Raw genomic sequence first — 15501 nt, forward strand, 5'->3', positions numbered from 1 at the left:
AAAAACCTGGAATGGCAGAGAGCAAGGTATGGCACTTTGAAATTTTAGCGTGAAATATTTTTGGAATGAAAACTATTATGCATGTTGATTTTTTCTTCCAAATGAAATTTCTTCCAAATGCTGATTTTTTATCTGGCTGTTCTTAGTATATGTTATTGTATAAAAAATTCAATAACATAGAGAACAAATAAAAAAAATTTTTTAATCACCCAAAACCCCTCTATCAAAACAGAACCATTGAAAACATGTTGATGAACATCTGTTCAGTTAGGTATATTGATTTGAACTGACCTGAGCTGAAGTGAAGAAAATGAGAGTATGGTGAGTAATTTCAATGTCATAAATAGGAAGAGAATCAGGAAAGAAGGACAGAAAGGAGCAGGAGGGAGGGAGGCATAAGGACTCGGTCTTCAAAATAAATCATTTCATCCATTCATTCTCTCTATCCCTCTCTATTTCTCCCTATCCCCTCTGTTTCTCTCTTGCCTCTCTCATGTACTTACATAAGCGTATACCTAACACCCACACATTCTGCAATGGACTTTTAAACTTTTTTTCCTGGCGTATACATTAATATATTCATCCTTAGTCTATGGACTCAAGAGTTCCTACACAGGCCTGTGCTTATGTAGGAAAAATTCCCAGGCTTCCTGTCAGTTTCTCACATTTCTAGCTTACAAATTCTGTGATCAGCTGTGTGACCTTGAGAGTACCACCCTCTCTAAGACTGAGATTTCATAACTGTAGTCAGGATCATAACAGGATCTTTACTTCATGTAGTTCTGAGAGAATAATGTGAGATAATTGATGTATGCACAAGACCACTAGAACAACCAGCTCTCAGTCTATATACCACACCATGTTACAGCAAAGGCTATCTCCCCCAAATACAAATAAAGGTATTGCTATAATGTGGAAATTATTAATGGAACCAAATTAAGAAGGAATAAAATACAAGACTGTGTGTATAATATGTATGTGTAGGAAAGGGGAAGAGCAAGGGAGAAAAAGGAATGGAGGTACTAAGTAGGAAAAGAAACCTGAGTATAAAAATGCAGATTTTCTGGAGACTGAAATTCACATACAAAAGGAAAAATGTGTAATGATTATTAGGCTCAATAATAGGATACCTAAAAGCAGAGAGATCATGTCATCCCTCACAAGACGAAACTGATGCTATTTTACCTCAAAATTTATGTATTTACATTGTACTAACTTATGCCTGTAAAGAAAACTGAACCAGAAATGAAGAAATCCAACATGGAAATTCTCAAGGTATCTCTGCTGTTTTGTTCTGTTTAAGTATTTATTTATTTTGAGAGAGAGAGAGAGCGCATGAGCAGTGGAGGGGCAGAGAGAAAGAGAGAGGGAGAGAATCCCAAGCAGGCTCCATACCGACAGCTCAAAGCCCGATGTAGAGCTTGAACTTATGAACCGTGAGATCATGACCTGAGCCAAAACCAAGAGTCAGATACTTAACCAACTGAGTTACCCAGGCGCCCCTCTCCTATTTTGTGACCTTGGTCAAATCACACTGTCTCTCTAAAGCAGCTGAATAAGATCAGCATTGTCCAACATAATATGAGATGTGTAATTTTTAGTTTTCTAGTAGCCATATTTTTTAAGTAAAAAGAAATAGGAAAATTAATTTTAATCCTATATTTATTTAATCTATCAAATAAGTATCACTTCAACATATAATCAGTACTACAAAATTGTGATTTTTTTTTACACACATTTTCTTAAATACATCTTTAAACTCTGGTGACCACTTAACACTCACAGCACATCTCAATTCTGACTAATCTTGTTTCAAGTACTCAATAACCACATACTGCTAGTACCCACCATATAAGATAGCACAGTATAGATGACTATTCATTTATCATTTATTGATCATCTTTCATATGCCAGGTACTCTGTAGGTGCTGGGGACAGAAAAATATCCTGTCCTCAAAGGGCTTATAAGGTCTCCTCCAGCTCCCAAACTATAATTTTGCCATGACAGAAGAAATCCCTTGGGGCTGTTATAATCCTAAGCACCCACTTCTCCACTACAATACTCATGATATTGTCTTACAACCATTTGGGTTTTTTAACTCAGTCTCTACTATGAGCTCCTTAAGAATCTAGACATTTGTTGGGGCGCCTGGGTGGCTCAGTCGGTTAAGCGTCCGACTTCAGCTCAGGTCACGATCTCGCGGTCCGTGAGTTCGAACCCCACGTCGGGCTCTGGGCTGACGGCTCAGAGCCTGGAGCCTGCTTCCGATTCTGTCTCCCTCTCTCTCTGCCCCTCCCCCATTCATGCTCTGTCTCTCTGTCTCAAAAATAAATAAAGAATCTAGACATTTGTATCATTTATTTCTGTATAACTCCTAACACTTAGAATATAGTACTTTTCTTGCTATGGTTTCAAATTAAAAGTGCTATTCCACACTTGCAATCAAACCATAAGTGACTTGAGCAATGCAACTGTCTCCCGTAGCACTCATCACCCTGCAACTTCTCAGAACATGATACTGTCATGGTGTGTTACATCATGAAGTATATAATAATGGGACTACAGAGACTAAGGTTATGTACCAACCTATAATAATAAGATCTTGTAATGTGTATCATAATGGTACTCTATAGGTCTACAGAGGCTGTGGTAATGTACTAATCTACCATAAGAAAAGTCCTATCAACAGCAGGAAATCTCAAGAATAATGCAGAACTGAATGCTATCAGAGAATTCAGCTACATCACAGCAATAAGAAAAAGTTAACTAAATCAAGAACAGGGTTTTGAGAAATTAGTAAACAAAGCATAGCACCAGTGGCATTTACTGAATGAATTAATGAAAGAATGTGGTATCAGGCTGTAGACAAGGCAAAGCCATCTAAAAACACAGACATGTCCAGTAAGACTTTGAAATCTGTGGCTGTCACAGAGCCCAAATTTCGCATTCTGCTCAGTGCTAGCTCTATTCATTCCATTATACATAAACACACTATTTCTGTGCATAGCCATATACTCAGCTAAGCTACAGAAGATATAAAGAAAAAGCATACATGGTCCCTGCCCTTGAGAAGCTTATAATCAACTTAGGGAATTAAGGTATACACATGAAAAGCTGAATAACACAAGGGAAGGGTTTCCACATGACAGTTTACAATTAAATGCCAAAAAAAAAAAAAAAAAGTTTTACAATACTGGGTGCTAAGGGAAGTTCAAGCTTTTTTTTTTTTTTAATGTTTATTTATTCTTGAGAGATAGAGATAAAGCACGAGCAGGGGAGGGGTAGAGAGAGAGGGAGACACAGAATCCGAAGCAGGCTCCAGGCTCTGAGCTGTCAGCACAGAGCCTGAGGCGAGGCTTAAACCCAGGAACCACAAGATCATTACACATGTCGACCAAGTGCCCAAGGAAGTTCAAGTTTAAAGGAGAACTCACTGTAGGTGATATTACTCAGGGAAGTATTCATAGAAAGGACAGGACTCAAGTTAGGTCTCAAAGCATATCCAGATTTATTTAGAGGAAGAGTGGAAACCAAAAGGAAGGTATAATGCACACAGCATTCTTAAGAACAAGAAGTAGATGAGCCTTAGCAAGAGTTGTATATTCAAACCAGGGAAGGGTTTAAGTCAAAATTGGAAAAATAAGCTGATATCAGATTATGGAAAAATATGAACCCCCCAGGTGAGAAATGCTTTCTTAATCATATGGACAAGGAAGACACTGACAGTCTTCTAGCTAAAGAACAGCCCAATGAAAGCCATGTTTTGCATAATTAAGAGTGATTGCCTAGAGCTGGTGGTTAGGGAGAATGGGGAGTGAATGCTAATGCATGTTAAGTTTCTTTTTCGGCTAAGTAAAATGGCCTAAAATTTGATTTTGATATGATAGTTGTACAATCTTAAATATATTTTTTAAAAAATTGAACTGAAGGTGCCTCGCTGGCTCGGTCGGTAGAACATGCAACTCTTGATCTCGGGGTTTGAGTTCAAGCCCCATGTTGGGTATAGAGATTACTTTAAAAATGTTGGGGCGCCTGGGTGGCGCAGTCGGTTAAGCGTCCGACTTCAGCCAGGTCACGATCTCGCGGTCCGTGAGTTCGAGCCCCGCGTCAGGCTCTGGGCTGATGGCTCGGAGCCTGGAGCCTGTTTCCGATTCTGTGTCTCCCTCTCTCTCTGCCCCTCCCCCGTTCATGCTCTGTCTCTGTCTGTCCCAAAAATAAATAAAAAAAAATAAAAAAAATAAATGTTTTTTGGGGGGCGCCTGGGTGGCGCAGTCAGTTAAGCGTCCGACTTCAGCCAGGTCACGATCTCGCGGTCTGTGAGTTCGAGCCCCGCGTCAGGCTCTGGGCTGATGGCTCGGAGCCTGGAGCCTGGAGCCTGTTTCCAATTGTGTGTCTCCCTCTCTCTCTGCCCCTTCCCCGTTCATGCTCTGTCTCTCTCTGTCCCAAAAATAAATAAAAAACGTTGAGAAAAAAAAAATTTAAAAAAAAAAATGTTTTTTGGTTTTTTATTTTAAAACATTGAATTGCATACTTTAAAGAGGTGAACTTAGTGGTATGTAAATTGTATGTCAAAAAGTTGTTAAAATTTTCAATTGGAAAACAGCATGCAAGATAAAGGGGCAGGGGAACTAGGAAGACCAGGTGACCAATTAGGAATTCACTACATAATCCAAACTTGTGGCAATGAAAAACTAAGCTAGGCTTAGCAGTAGGAATAAATATTAGAGATACAGAAAAAAATACATACAGCTTGAAGTTGCTGTGGAATGAGCTCTCAGAAACTCAGAGCTGAAAGGGTCTTTGGGGCCTATCTGGTGTGATGAAGGAATCTCTTTATAAAGTTACAACCCCAAGGTCCTGTTTCTACTTGACCACTTCCAGAAGTTAAAAAAAAAAAAAAAAAAAAAAATCAACCCAGTTAATTCCAGTATTATCAAATGTTCCTTATGTCGAACGAAATCTCTTTCTTTAACTATTGATTTCTCCATGTCTGTTTACCCCATAGCCCACTGTCCAACAATTTTTTTTTCTTAAGGTCAAACTTCCCCAGTCCCACCCTTTAGATAACTTGTAACAACCATCTTCACAAGTAGTGCCCAGCACTAACCCATTAAATGTACCTTAAGCATTTAGTAGAACAGAACTGTCTTTATTAAAGATGTTTTCACAGAATTATGCTCCAAAGAAAATATGCATGAATTCAAAGAAACTATGATCAATAAACACATGAAAAATGTTCAACATCACTAATCATTAGGGTAATGCAAATCAAAACTACAAGACAGCATCCCACACCCATTAGGATGACTACTATCCAAGAAAGAAAAAAAAGAAAATAGTTAAGCGTTGGCATGCATGTGGAGAAATTAGAGCCCTGTGCACTGCTGATGAGAATGTATGATATAGCCACTGTGGAAAACAGTACAGTGATTTCTCAAAAAATTAAACACATAATGACTATTTGATCTAGCAATTCCACTTCTTTTTTTTTTTTTAATTTTTATTTTTTTTAACGTTTATTTATTATTGAGAGACAGAGAAGAGACGGGGAGACACAGAATCCGAAGCAGGCTCCAGGCTCCGAGCTGTAAGCACAGAGCCCCACGCAGGGCTTGAACTCACAAACTGCAAGATCATGACCTGAGCCGAAGTCAGACGCCCAAACAACTGAGCCACCCAGGTGCCCCTAGCAATTCCACTTCTGGGGATATATTCAGAAGAACTGAAAGCAGGGTCTCAAAGAGATAGCTATAAACCCATATTCAAAGCAACATTCATAATAGCTCAAATGTGGAAGCAATACAAGTGTCCATCACTGAATGAATGGATAAACAAAACACGGTACGTATATACAATGGAACATTATTCAGCCTCAAAAAGGAAGGAAATTCTGAGTTACGCTACAACACAGATTAACCTTGAGGACATTATGTACACCGAAATAAGCCAGTCATAAAAAGACAAACACTGTAGGTTTCCATTTGTATGAGGCACTTAGAGTGGATAAAATTATAGAAACAAAAAGAATGATAGTTGCCAGGGCTGAGGGAAGAAGTGGGAAGTTATTGTTTATTGGGTATAGTTCCAGTTTTACAACCTGCAAGACTTCTAGAAATGGATAGTAGTGGTGATTGCACAACTTCATGAATATATTTAATACCACTGAACTGTGCACTTAAGCATGATTAAAATGGTAAATTTTGTTATATGCATTTCACCATACTTAAAAAATGAGGGAAAAAATGACTCTAAATGTGAACTTAATGACAGGAAGTTCAGTAGAATGAACATAGTAAATGAAGTTCAAATTTAGACCTCTAGGTATCCAAAAGTATTTACTGAGCACCTATTATGTTCCAGGCTCTACATATGAATATATGAAACTGGAGCTTAAGATTAAGCTCTAAGGGCACCTGGGTGGCTCAGTCAGTTTAGCAGCCAACTCTTGATCTCAGTTCGGGTCATGACCTCACAGTTCGTGAGATCAAGTGCTACATCGGGCTCTGCATTGACAGCATGGAGCCTGCTTGGGATTGTCTTTCTCCCTCTCTCTCTGCCCCTGTCCCTCTTGCACACTCTCTCTCCCTCTTTCTTTCTCAAAATAAACAAACTTAAAAAAAAAAGATTAAGCTCTTAATTAAAGCTAGAGAACAAATGTTCACCAAGGTGATGGCTGAAAGTATATTAAAGTTCTGAAGCAAATTAAGAAAGAAAGCAAAGCAGCAGTAGAGAACTCTGGAATGGTTGTGATACAAAAAAAAGAGCACCAGGGCTTAGGGTCAGAAAGCCTAAATTCCAGTCTTTGCTCTGCTATTCTACATGAGCCACCAATTCACTGTTTCAGTTTCTTTGTCCACAAAATGAGGATAACTTGGTTGTGATAAGGATCAAATAATAACACAAATATGTGAAAGCACCCGACACACAGAAGGGCACACAAGAATAATTGTTGAATGAATGAATATCACACTGATGTCACTCATGAACCACATTAAACATGATGCAGATAGGTAGACTCACCAATGGTGAGACCTTTGACCGCAGTCAAGTACCAACAATGAAAACAGAAAACACAAGTATTAACAATCACCTAATAACCTCCATAAGGAATTTAGTGATACAGCATTTAATAATCAGAGTAATCCTAGGCTGTAGATAGTAGTATCCCCACTATATAGATAATATCATTAACGATCAGAGAAAGGAGGCCACACAGCCTTTAAGTGTAGACCAAGTCTGATTCCACAGAGCAAGCTCTTAACCATTACACTATTATTTCACCAGCCACTCTGGGAGATGTGAAGGGAATAGACAAAAGCAGAATGTCCAAGCACCTGCTCTCTGGGCCAAGTAAATTAGATTAACTTCAAAAAGGAAATATAAAAAGGCTTTAAAGATGGAATAAAGCACAGTTTCAGAAACCACAGCAGAGATGCAGCCTCGCACAGCAAGAACTGGGCACAGAATGGTCCTCTCCAAACAATGCCCTCAGGCAAGTGGTGACAGGCTCCACGAACAACAGCTGCAACTGTTAGTCTCTGAACAATGTTGGTGTGTGTGCGATATAAAAAGTATACTTGGTCACTCAGTGGCTCCTTCCACCCACAGAGGCATTCAGAAACAAATCTACCACCAGCGGCAGTGTTTTCAAATACAAAGGAGAGTATGGTTCTAAGCGATGATGTTATAAGAAAATCCAGCACCAGATGGCCTATCTGCAAAGGCATCTTCCACTGGCTGGCTGTCCTGGTCCATCAACATACAACCCAAATAAAGCATAAGGAGTTGCTATTAACAACCAAGACACGCACCTGGTAGGTCATCTGCTGAGGCCACAACAACACATCAACACTGCATCCGTAACTCTGGCTCATTTCTACAAATCCCTACACTTAAAAAATTTAATATATTCTTTCTTGTTTCCCCTATACTACCCTGCACCTCATCTTCATTACTAAATATCCCTCCATACATACTTTCCCTACACCAGTCTCCTCATACCCCATCAAAGAATACGTAGGTATAAAAGCTACCTACCCTCCAACACCTCTAACTCTCACATTTCTAAACCCATTTTCCATACTAACCCTAACTCTTCCTTTCCTAGCCTTTCCACTCTTCCCAACAAAACACATTTTCTAATGTGAACAAACTCATCCACTTCCTCAGCCACTCCCTTAGAAAGTATTCCTTTCATCTCCCTGACATACCAAGATCACGTTACTTCCTACATCCCCTTTCCTTCCACCTTCCCCTGCTGTGCTTCCTACCCATCACCTCCAGATCAGTAATCCACTCTCATCTCCCAGTGACCTTCATCTCTTAGGGGTCTGTGCCATCCACCCAGACAGCCTTCTAAAACTCATCAGGACTCTCTCCCACACTCCACAGCACACACACTCAGACTTCTCTCAAACATTTTAGCAACTGGCTCAGTCTTACCTTTCAATGAGGGGAATTTATCAAGATTTTAAAAATGGAGCATATCAAAAGAGCTGTATTAAAATATGTAAGTGACGGTCGCCAAGTAATGGAAAAAATAGTACCAATATCTCAGTATCTCTGGTATCATCAATGGTTAGCAGGAAGAGAGAATATTGAGAGAAGGAGGTCAAAGATGGGATGAGGGATGGGGTGAAGTGAAGCTCAGGAACTAAGACAAGCGAGAACGTCTTAGAAATAAAGGTGTTACAGTTAGATTGCAGGCTGTACGAAAATATCTTTGGACAAAAATGGCCACGTTGAAATGTCATATGCCACAAAGGAACTTCCTGGATAGATGGAAATATTAGAGACTGTGGGTATACATGGGTATATTGGGGTGCATTCATTTTTGAAAACTGATAGCTTAACATTCATGTATCTCACTGTATGTAAATTATACCTCAAAAAAACACCTGTAAAATAAGAATAATGATAATCAAGAGGGTAGAGGTATACAGGCAAAATAAAAATGACAGAATGCTGTAAACTGTTGAAGGTGGGTACTGGGGAAAGGAGGGTTCATTATACTATTCTGTTTACATACATTTGAAATTTTCTATAATCAAGCTTTTAAAATGTCACATACCCATCTCCCATACCTCATGTTCAACCATCATACCCTGTACGGCATAAACATCTACAACAATGCTTCCAACACTACAATCTCAGCATTTACCACAGGTTTTCCAACAGCCCAAGACAAGCACTAATTCAGCCACCATGCTGGATACTGAAATGTTCCATTTCATGAGCACTACTTTCTAAGAGCTCAACTTTAAAAAAAATCTTCCCTACTGAGCACTACCTTCCAATCTGTCCAGCTACCTGCTGATACTGTGTTCCTGCTTTTCACTTTGTAGCCTCCATCCCTAGAGCCCTATCAACCTAGCGAGTCTTGTGTCCTGGGGACACAAGTATTTACTAAGGTCCTCCTATAAATGCCTGTGAGGACAAAAAATAGAAGCAAATGGAAAAATACAAAATAGTACCTTTTGACCTCTACTCCTCCCTACTAGAACATTTCTTAATTCTTTCAACAATTTGATTTCATATTTATAACTCGAGAGAAACTCTTTGGTCCAAGATTACCAATGACTCCCTTGTCTTCAAATTCAATACTCATCCTCTCAAATGTTTATGCAGCTTCTCCCTTTTGGCTTCTGTGCCACTGTAGTTTTCTTGGTTTTCTCTGGATCTGGATAACTGTGCCATCTAATGGAACTTTCTACAACTCTCAATATGTTCTATGTGTGTGCTGTCCAAAACGATAGCCACTGGCCACATGTGGCTGTTTAAATTTAAATGAATTAAAATGAAATGAAATTAAAGGTTTTGTGTCTCAATCATGCTAGCCCTATTTCAAGTGTGCAATAGTCTACACAATGCAGCTCTATAATCTCTTACTCGTTCTCATGACTTCAGTTATCTATCACCTCTGTCTCAAAGGACTGACTTGCAAATTTATGCTAAACAAGTCATGTGGACTTATTTAGTCCCACAAGAAACTCAAACTCCAAAATTAATCACCTCCACCATCAACTCCTCCCTTACCTTAAACACCTTGCCTCTCCCCAACATCCTTAGTTGTGTAAATAGAATCTAACGTCCAAGTCATCTCAACTCTATCCCTCTGATCTAAGCAGAAGTCTATCCCCTTTGAGTCAACCTAACTGATCTCCCTGCCTCTAGTCCAATATATATAATAATAAGCACAAAGTACCTACCACATACCATTCATTCAACTGGTTAACTCTGCAGCCTTGTCTTTTTCAAATACATTAATAATTCTACAAATAAAGTTTAAATGTCCTAGGATAATACAGCATTTACGACACTGCCTAGTCTAGCCCCAACCTTACTAGTCTCTTCTTCCATTTTCTACCTCTTAAGCCCCCTACTCTCCAGCCAAAAAAGGACTCCTTACCACTGTCCAATACATTCTATCATAACGTTTGCATCCACACCTCTGCTCATGCTCTTGCATTCTCCTTAAATATCTTTTTGATCTCTGTTAAAATCCTAACCATCCTTCAAGGTTCAGCCCTAATTTCACCTCTTCCATTAAGCTTCTCAGATCCTCACTATACTCCACCAAATGGCAATCTTTTCTTTTCTGAATGTCCATTGCACTTTTCAACCACACTACATGTATAACAATAGCCAATTTCTACTTTGTTATAAGTAGGTTATATTCATTTCTTATTATGAAGAAACTCTTTAAAGAAGGAGGTCATGTGTTAGTTATCTTTCTATCCACCAACAGTGTCTGATAAAACAACCAGTATAGAATAGGCACATAATAAATTATATCTACTGATTATGGTAATTTCATTTGAGTTATAGACCAGTTCTTATGTGTAAAGAATTTTCAGTATCTCAAAAGTGGCCTAGGCACTAAATTATCCCTGTAGTTTTATCAAAGGCAGGCAAGTATTTGGGGCATACATAATTCCCCAAATTACCTTAAGTATGAGCCTCTAGCTACTGAAAAATAGCCTTCCTATTCAGGTCATGTACTAACAGTATAAAGAAATAAAACTGGGGCTGATCTATTATGTCTCCTATGGGAATACAGGAGATTTTCTATTTTAAATACAGCACTTGTATCAACATAGCAAACTAGTATTTCAGGAGCTCATGGAATATAAATGATTCAGGTATGATATGATTCTATTGAGGGAATAACAAATTCAGTGATAATAACAGCTATCATTTATTGAGCACTTATGAGTATGTCAGATACTATTCTCAGCACTTGACATATTATTTAATTTTTATAAAGCTATGAGATAGGTATGATTACTATTCTCATTTTACATATTTTTTGGAAATTAGGCATAAAAGGTAGATCACACATCTAAAAACAATTGTTCATTAGTATAACCTAATAAATGGATAGAAGATGCATGTGTGAAAGAGCACTTAGTGCCAAACTAGGAGTCCCAAGATCTAGACCTATTTCAGTTCACTAGACAGAACCTCATGGAGTCTCAACATTCCCCTTGATCCTTAGCAGCCCTCAAAGTAGTTGAAGAATCAAATTAAATCAAAGAGCACTGGACTTAAGGTCAAGGAAGCCAGTCTCTGCAGCTCTGACCTTTACTATATCTAAGACTCTGTACAAACAAATCCTACAGTTTCTTTGAGCTGCATCCATTCTCTGCAAGTACAAAGCACCTACATATGTGCCAAACATTTTGCCAGGATTAGGAATACAAAAGTGAACATGATAGACACAGTCTTCTGTCCCTACAAAACTCAGAGCCTACAAGGGGATACAGATGAATAAAAGAGACAACTATAATTAAAGTTGGTTAAGTGATCAAGTAGGAGAGTATAATAGAGAGGCACCTAATCTAGACTTATGGGTCAAGGAGTATTTCCTAAGAGGAAATGACTTCTAAGCTAAGACTGAAAGGATGAATATTAATTAAAGAAAAGTTCCAGGCAGAGGGAACAAGACCTGTACACAGAGGGCAAGCATTAACAGTAGATTCTAGAGAAGTAAAGAGGATTTAAAAAGCAAATATGAGGGAATCTGTGTAATTTGTTCCAACTACATGTGAATCTGCAATTATCTCAATAAAAATTTCAATTGCAAAAACACAGCATATGTGAGAGTACTCTGCAAATTGAGAATAAGTGTCTTAGTCATTTCAGTTCATATTATTACTAATAATATATTCTACAACATACTGCTACAGAGAGCAAAGTTGGAAGGGTCATTATAATGGAAATAGAACTACTACAGACAGATACTGACCATATTTCAATAGTTGGCCAAAATTTGGAAAATCGTGATTCAATACCTTTCACATCCGGTCGATACTGTAGTCCATCATCTTTTTTTCCCAACAAACTAGTGTCATCTGTGTCTATAAAAGAAAAGTTTTCAAATTAAGACACATATGATATTTAACTCATACCATGAAACTTCCAAATATTCCAAATGTTCCAGGTCCTTCCCAACTTCATCCACTTATCCTGCTTACATTTCCCTCCAATCTCTTGACTATTGTGCCATTTCTATCTTAGGCTTCAAGACATCCCAAATATATACATGCTCTGCTCTGCATGATGAACAGCCTAATTTCATCTAGACTTCGGCTCAAATGTCCTCTACTGAAAGTCTTTCCTGTGCAAACTAAAATAACAGATACCCTGACGTGAAAAGATTAACCCTGTCTCCAAGGGACAATGGTCTCAAGTTTTACCTTCTCCTACCACTGTTTCCCTAAAAACATATCAGATTAAGATAAATGTGGAGGGGCGCCTGGGTGGCTCAGTCGGTTGGGCGGCCGACTTCGGCTCAGGTCATGATCTCGCGGTCCGTGAGTTCGAGCCCCGCGTCGGGCTCTGTGCTGACAGCTCAGAGCCTGGAGCCTGTTTCGGATTCTGTGTCTCCCTCTCTCTGACCCTCCCCCATTCATGCTCTGTCTCTCTCTGTCTCAAAAATAAATAAAAGTTAAAAAAAAAGTTAAAAAAAAAAAAAAAAAAAAAAAGATAAATGTGGAATCTCAGTTACGTTATCAGACAAAATTTATGATAGAAATGACCCCAGACTGGCGAACTGTATTTGGACTGGGAAGACTATAAATGAACCACAAATGCCTGTTGGAAACACAAGCTTCAGCTTCCCAGTACATAGTGAGGGAGGAAAGGGAAGGTATCATTAGGGATGAATGGAAATATTATCAAGAGGACCAAGATAAAAATTAAGGACCAACTACTCCAAAGGATTCTAAATCTGCATGAACTTCAATTATCAAAATTCTCAAGTTTGACCAATTTGAAGTTTGAAATTCTGGTAGTACCATTCAATCATGAGCCAGTTCCTCATAAAAAATATTATTTCTCTAAGCTACTGTTTCAACTTAGGCTCTAAACACCATTCTAGGAAAAGAAAAACAAACCCAGGCACCTGGGTGGCTCAGTCGGTTAAGCGTCTGACGGGCTCAGGTCATGATCTCACAGTTTGTGAGTTGGAGCTCTGTGTCAGGCTGACAGCTCAGAATCTGGATCGTGCTTTGGATTCTATGTCTCCCTCTCTCCCTCTGCCCCTCCCTGCCCGCGCTCTGTCTCCCTCTCTCTCTCAAAAAATAAACAAACATTAAAAAAATAAAAATTAAAAAAACAAACAGAAAAACAAACCATAATACTTCTTTAAGATCAAGGGACCTAAGAAGGGCCTCTACCAGCAAATGGTTTGCTCTCCTGCCCATTTAAAAAAAAAATTTTTTTTAATGTTTGTTTATTTTTGAGAGAGAGAAAGAGAGAGAGAGAGAGAGAGAATGGGAGAGGGACAGAGAGAGAGGGAGACACAGAATCTGAGGCAGGCTCCAGGCTCTGAGCGCAGAGCCTGACGCGGCGCTCAAACCCACAAACCATGAAATCATGACCTGAGCTGAAGTCAGACACTTAACCGACTGAGCCACCCAAGGGCCACTCTCCTGCCCATTTTTGACCCCCAACTGGAAATCCTCTTATGAGCCCCTTGGGCATTCTCTGGTAGCTTAGACCAGAGGTACTGCAATCCCTGGTGCAGTATTCCACAAATAATTTGTTACCAACATAAAGTACCAAACTTTGCCTTACCACTTTTTTCTCTTAGCTTAGATAAAAAACATATCCCTTTAATAAATCCAAAACAGGTAGGAGGGATGGACTTCCTAAGCAGGACTACTAGGACCACAATCCTAGTCCATGACAATGTGCCTGGCTCTTGTATGTTACTAGGAATGATACATTATCCTCACCCATACGTGTATTACTAGGGAAAGAAGATTGAGAACCTCTGCCTTTAGTGACTGGATATTTCTAGGTGTAATAGAAAACAAAAATAAATTCTTAGCTGGTATCATGGCCTCCAAACTATGACATAAAGCAAAAAGAGAAAAAAAGAATTTTAAACTGAAGGTGATAATTTTTCCTTATATTCTGTAACTTCACACCAAAATCTCTTAACAGTATATAATATGTAGGGGCAAAAACTGCAGAGAGAATGTGAAAACACAGTATGTGAAATGTGAATGTGAACATAGAATGTGAAAACTTTTCGGCTGTAGAAAAAAAGATGAAGAAATACATGGCAATGCTTATAGTTTTATTATAATTGAAATAAGTTGACTAATTCTTAAACAGCTATATTTATTACTATAAATTCGAGACAACCTTTAAGAACTATAAATGTATCTATAAGTCCATGTAAGGAATAGCTTAGTAACTATATGAACAACAAAAAAGCATGGTTTGAATTTTAAGAAGATGAAAATAAATGGAAAAAATTCTAAATTAGTAACAGAACAAAGAAATTCTAAAACATAAAGAAATTAAAAAAATAAATAAAGCAAAGATTTCTCATTCTACAAGTATGGAACACTACCAAAATGACAAATAAGAATTCAGACACACAATATAATAAAGACAGGTCTCTGGGTGAGTAGAATAGCTGTTACCTGTGCAATGACCAAGATGCCTTATATCAATTTGTTCTTGCTTTATACAAGATGCTTCTCGAACAAAACAAGGATTGTTGTAGGAACTCCCATCAGAAGCACACACAGGATTAAAACTGTATCCACTGCAATCTATATTACATACACACCTGTTGGAAAAGATATAAATTACCTATATTTTAATACAACAAAATTTCACAGTGCTGCATTTCATTTTCTTTTCTGCTTTCTGTTAACAGAAGTCAATATATTATTCTAAGTGATAAAAGTTTAACAACTGTAAAACAAAAGTTTAACAATAACAAGCTAACAATTTCTTTTTTTTAATGTTTTTATTTATTTTTGAGAGAGTAAGAGACAGAGCATGAGTGGGGGAGAGGCAGAGACAGACAGACAGACACAGAATCTGAAGCAGGCTCCAGGTTCTGAGATGCCAGCACAGAGCCTGACACGGGGTTTAAACTGGTAAACCGTGAGATCATGACCTGGGCCAAAGTCAGACACTTAACCAACTGAGGGACCCAGGTACCCCTAACAATTTCTTTCAAGTGAGAGTTTAGG

General features: G+C 38.4%; 1 protein-coding gene across 2 annotated transcripts in view; it reads right to left on the reverse strand.

Annotated features, from left to right (window-relative positions):
* Window positions 1-15501, reverse strand: part of TMEFF1 (transmembrane protein with EGF like and two follistatin like domains 1) — an 82430-nt gene that overhangs the window by 14684 nt on the left and 52245 nt on the right. For both annotated transcript variants that reach the window (XM_058694750.1, XM_058694749.1), the window contains exons 6-7: window positions 14941-15089; window positions 12295-12360 (exon numbers count right to left, since the gene is read on the reverse strand). In XM_058694750.1, the coding sequence (XP_058550733.1) occupies window positions 12295-12360; window positions 14941-15089 (215 nt within the window). The remainder of the gene's footprint in view (window positions 1-12294; window positions 12361-14940; window positions 15090-15501) is intronic.

The sequence above is a fragment of the Neofelis nebulosa genome, chromosome 12 (genome assembly GCF_028018385.1).
Source record: "Neofelis nebulosa isolate mNeoNeb1 chromosome 12, mNeoNeb1.pri, whole genome shotgun sequence".
Lineage (NCBI taxonomy): Eukaryota > Metazoa > Chordata > Mammalia > Carnivora > Felidae > Neofelis > Neofelis nebulosa.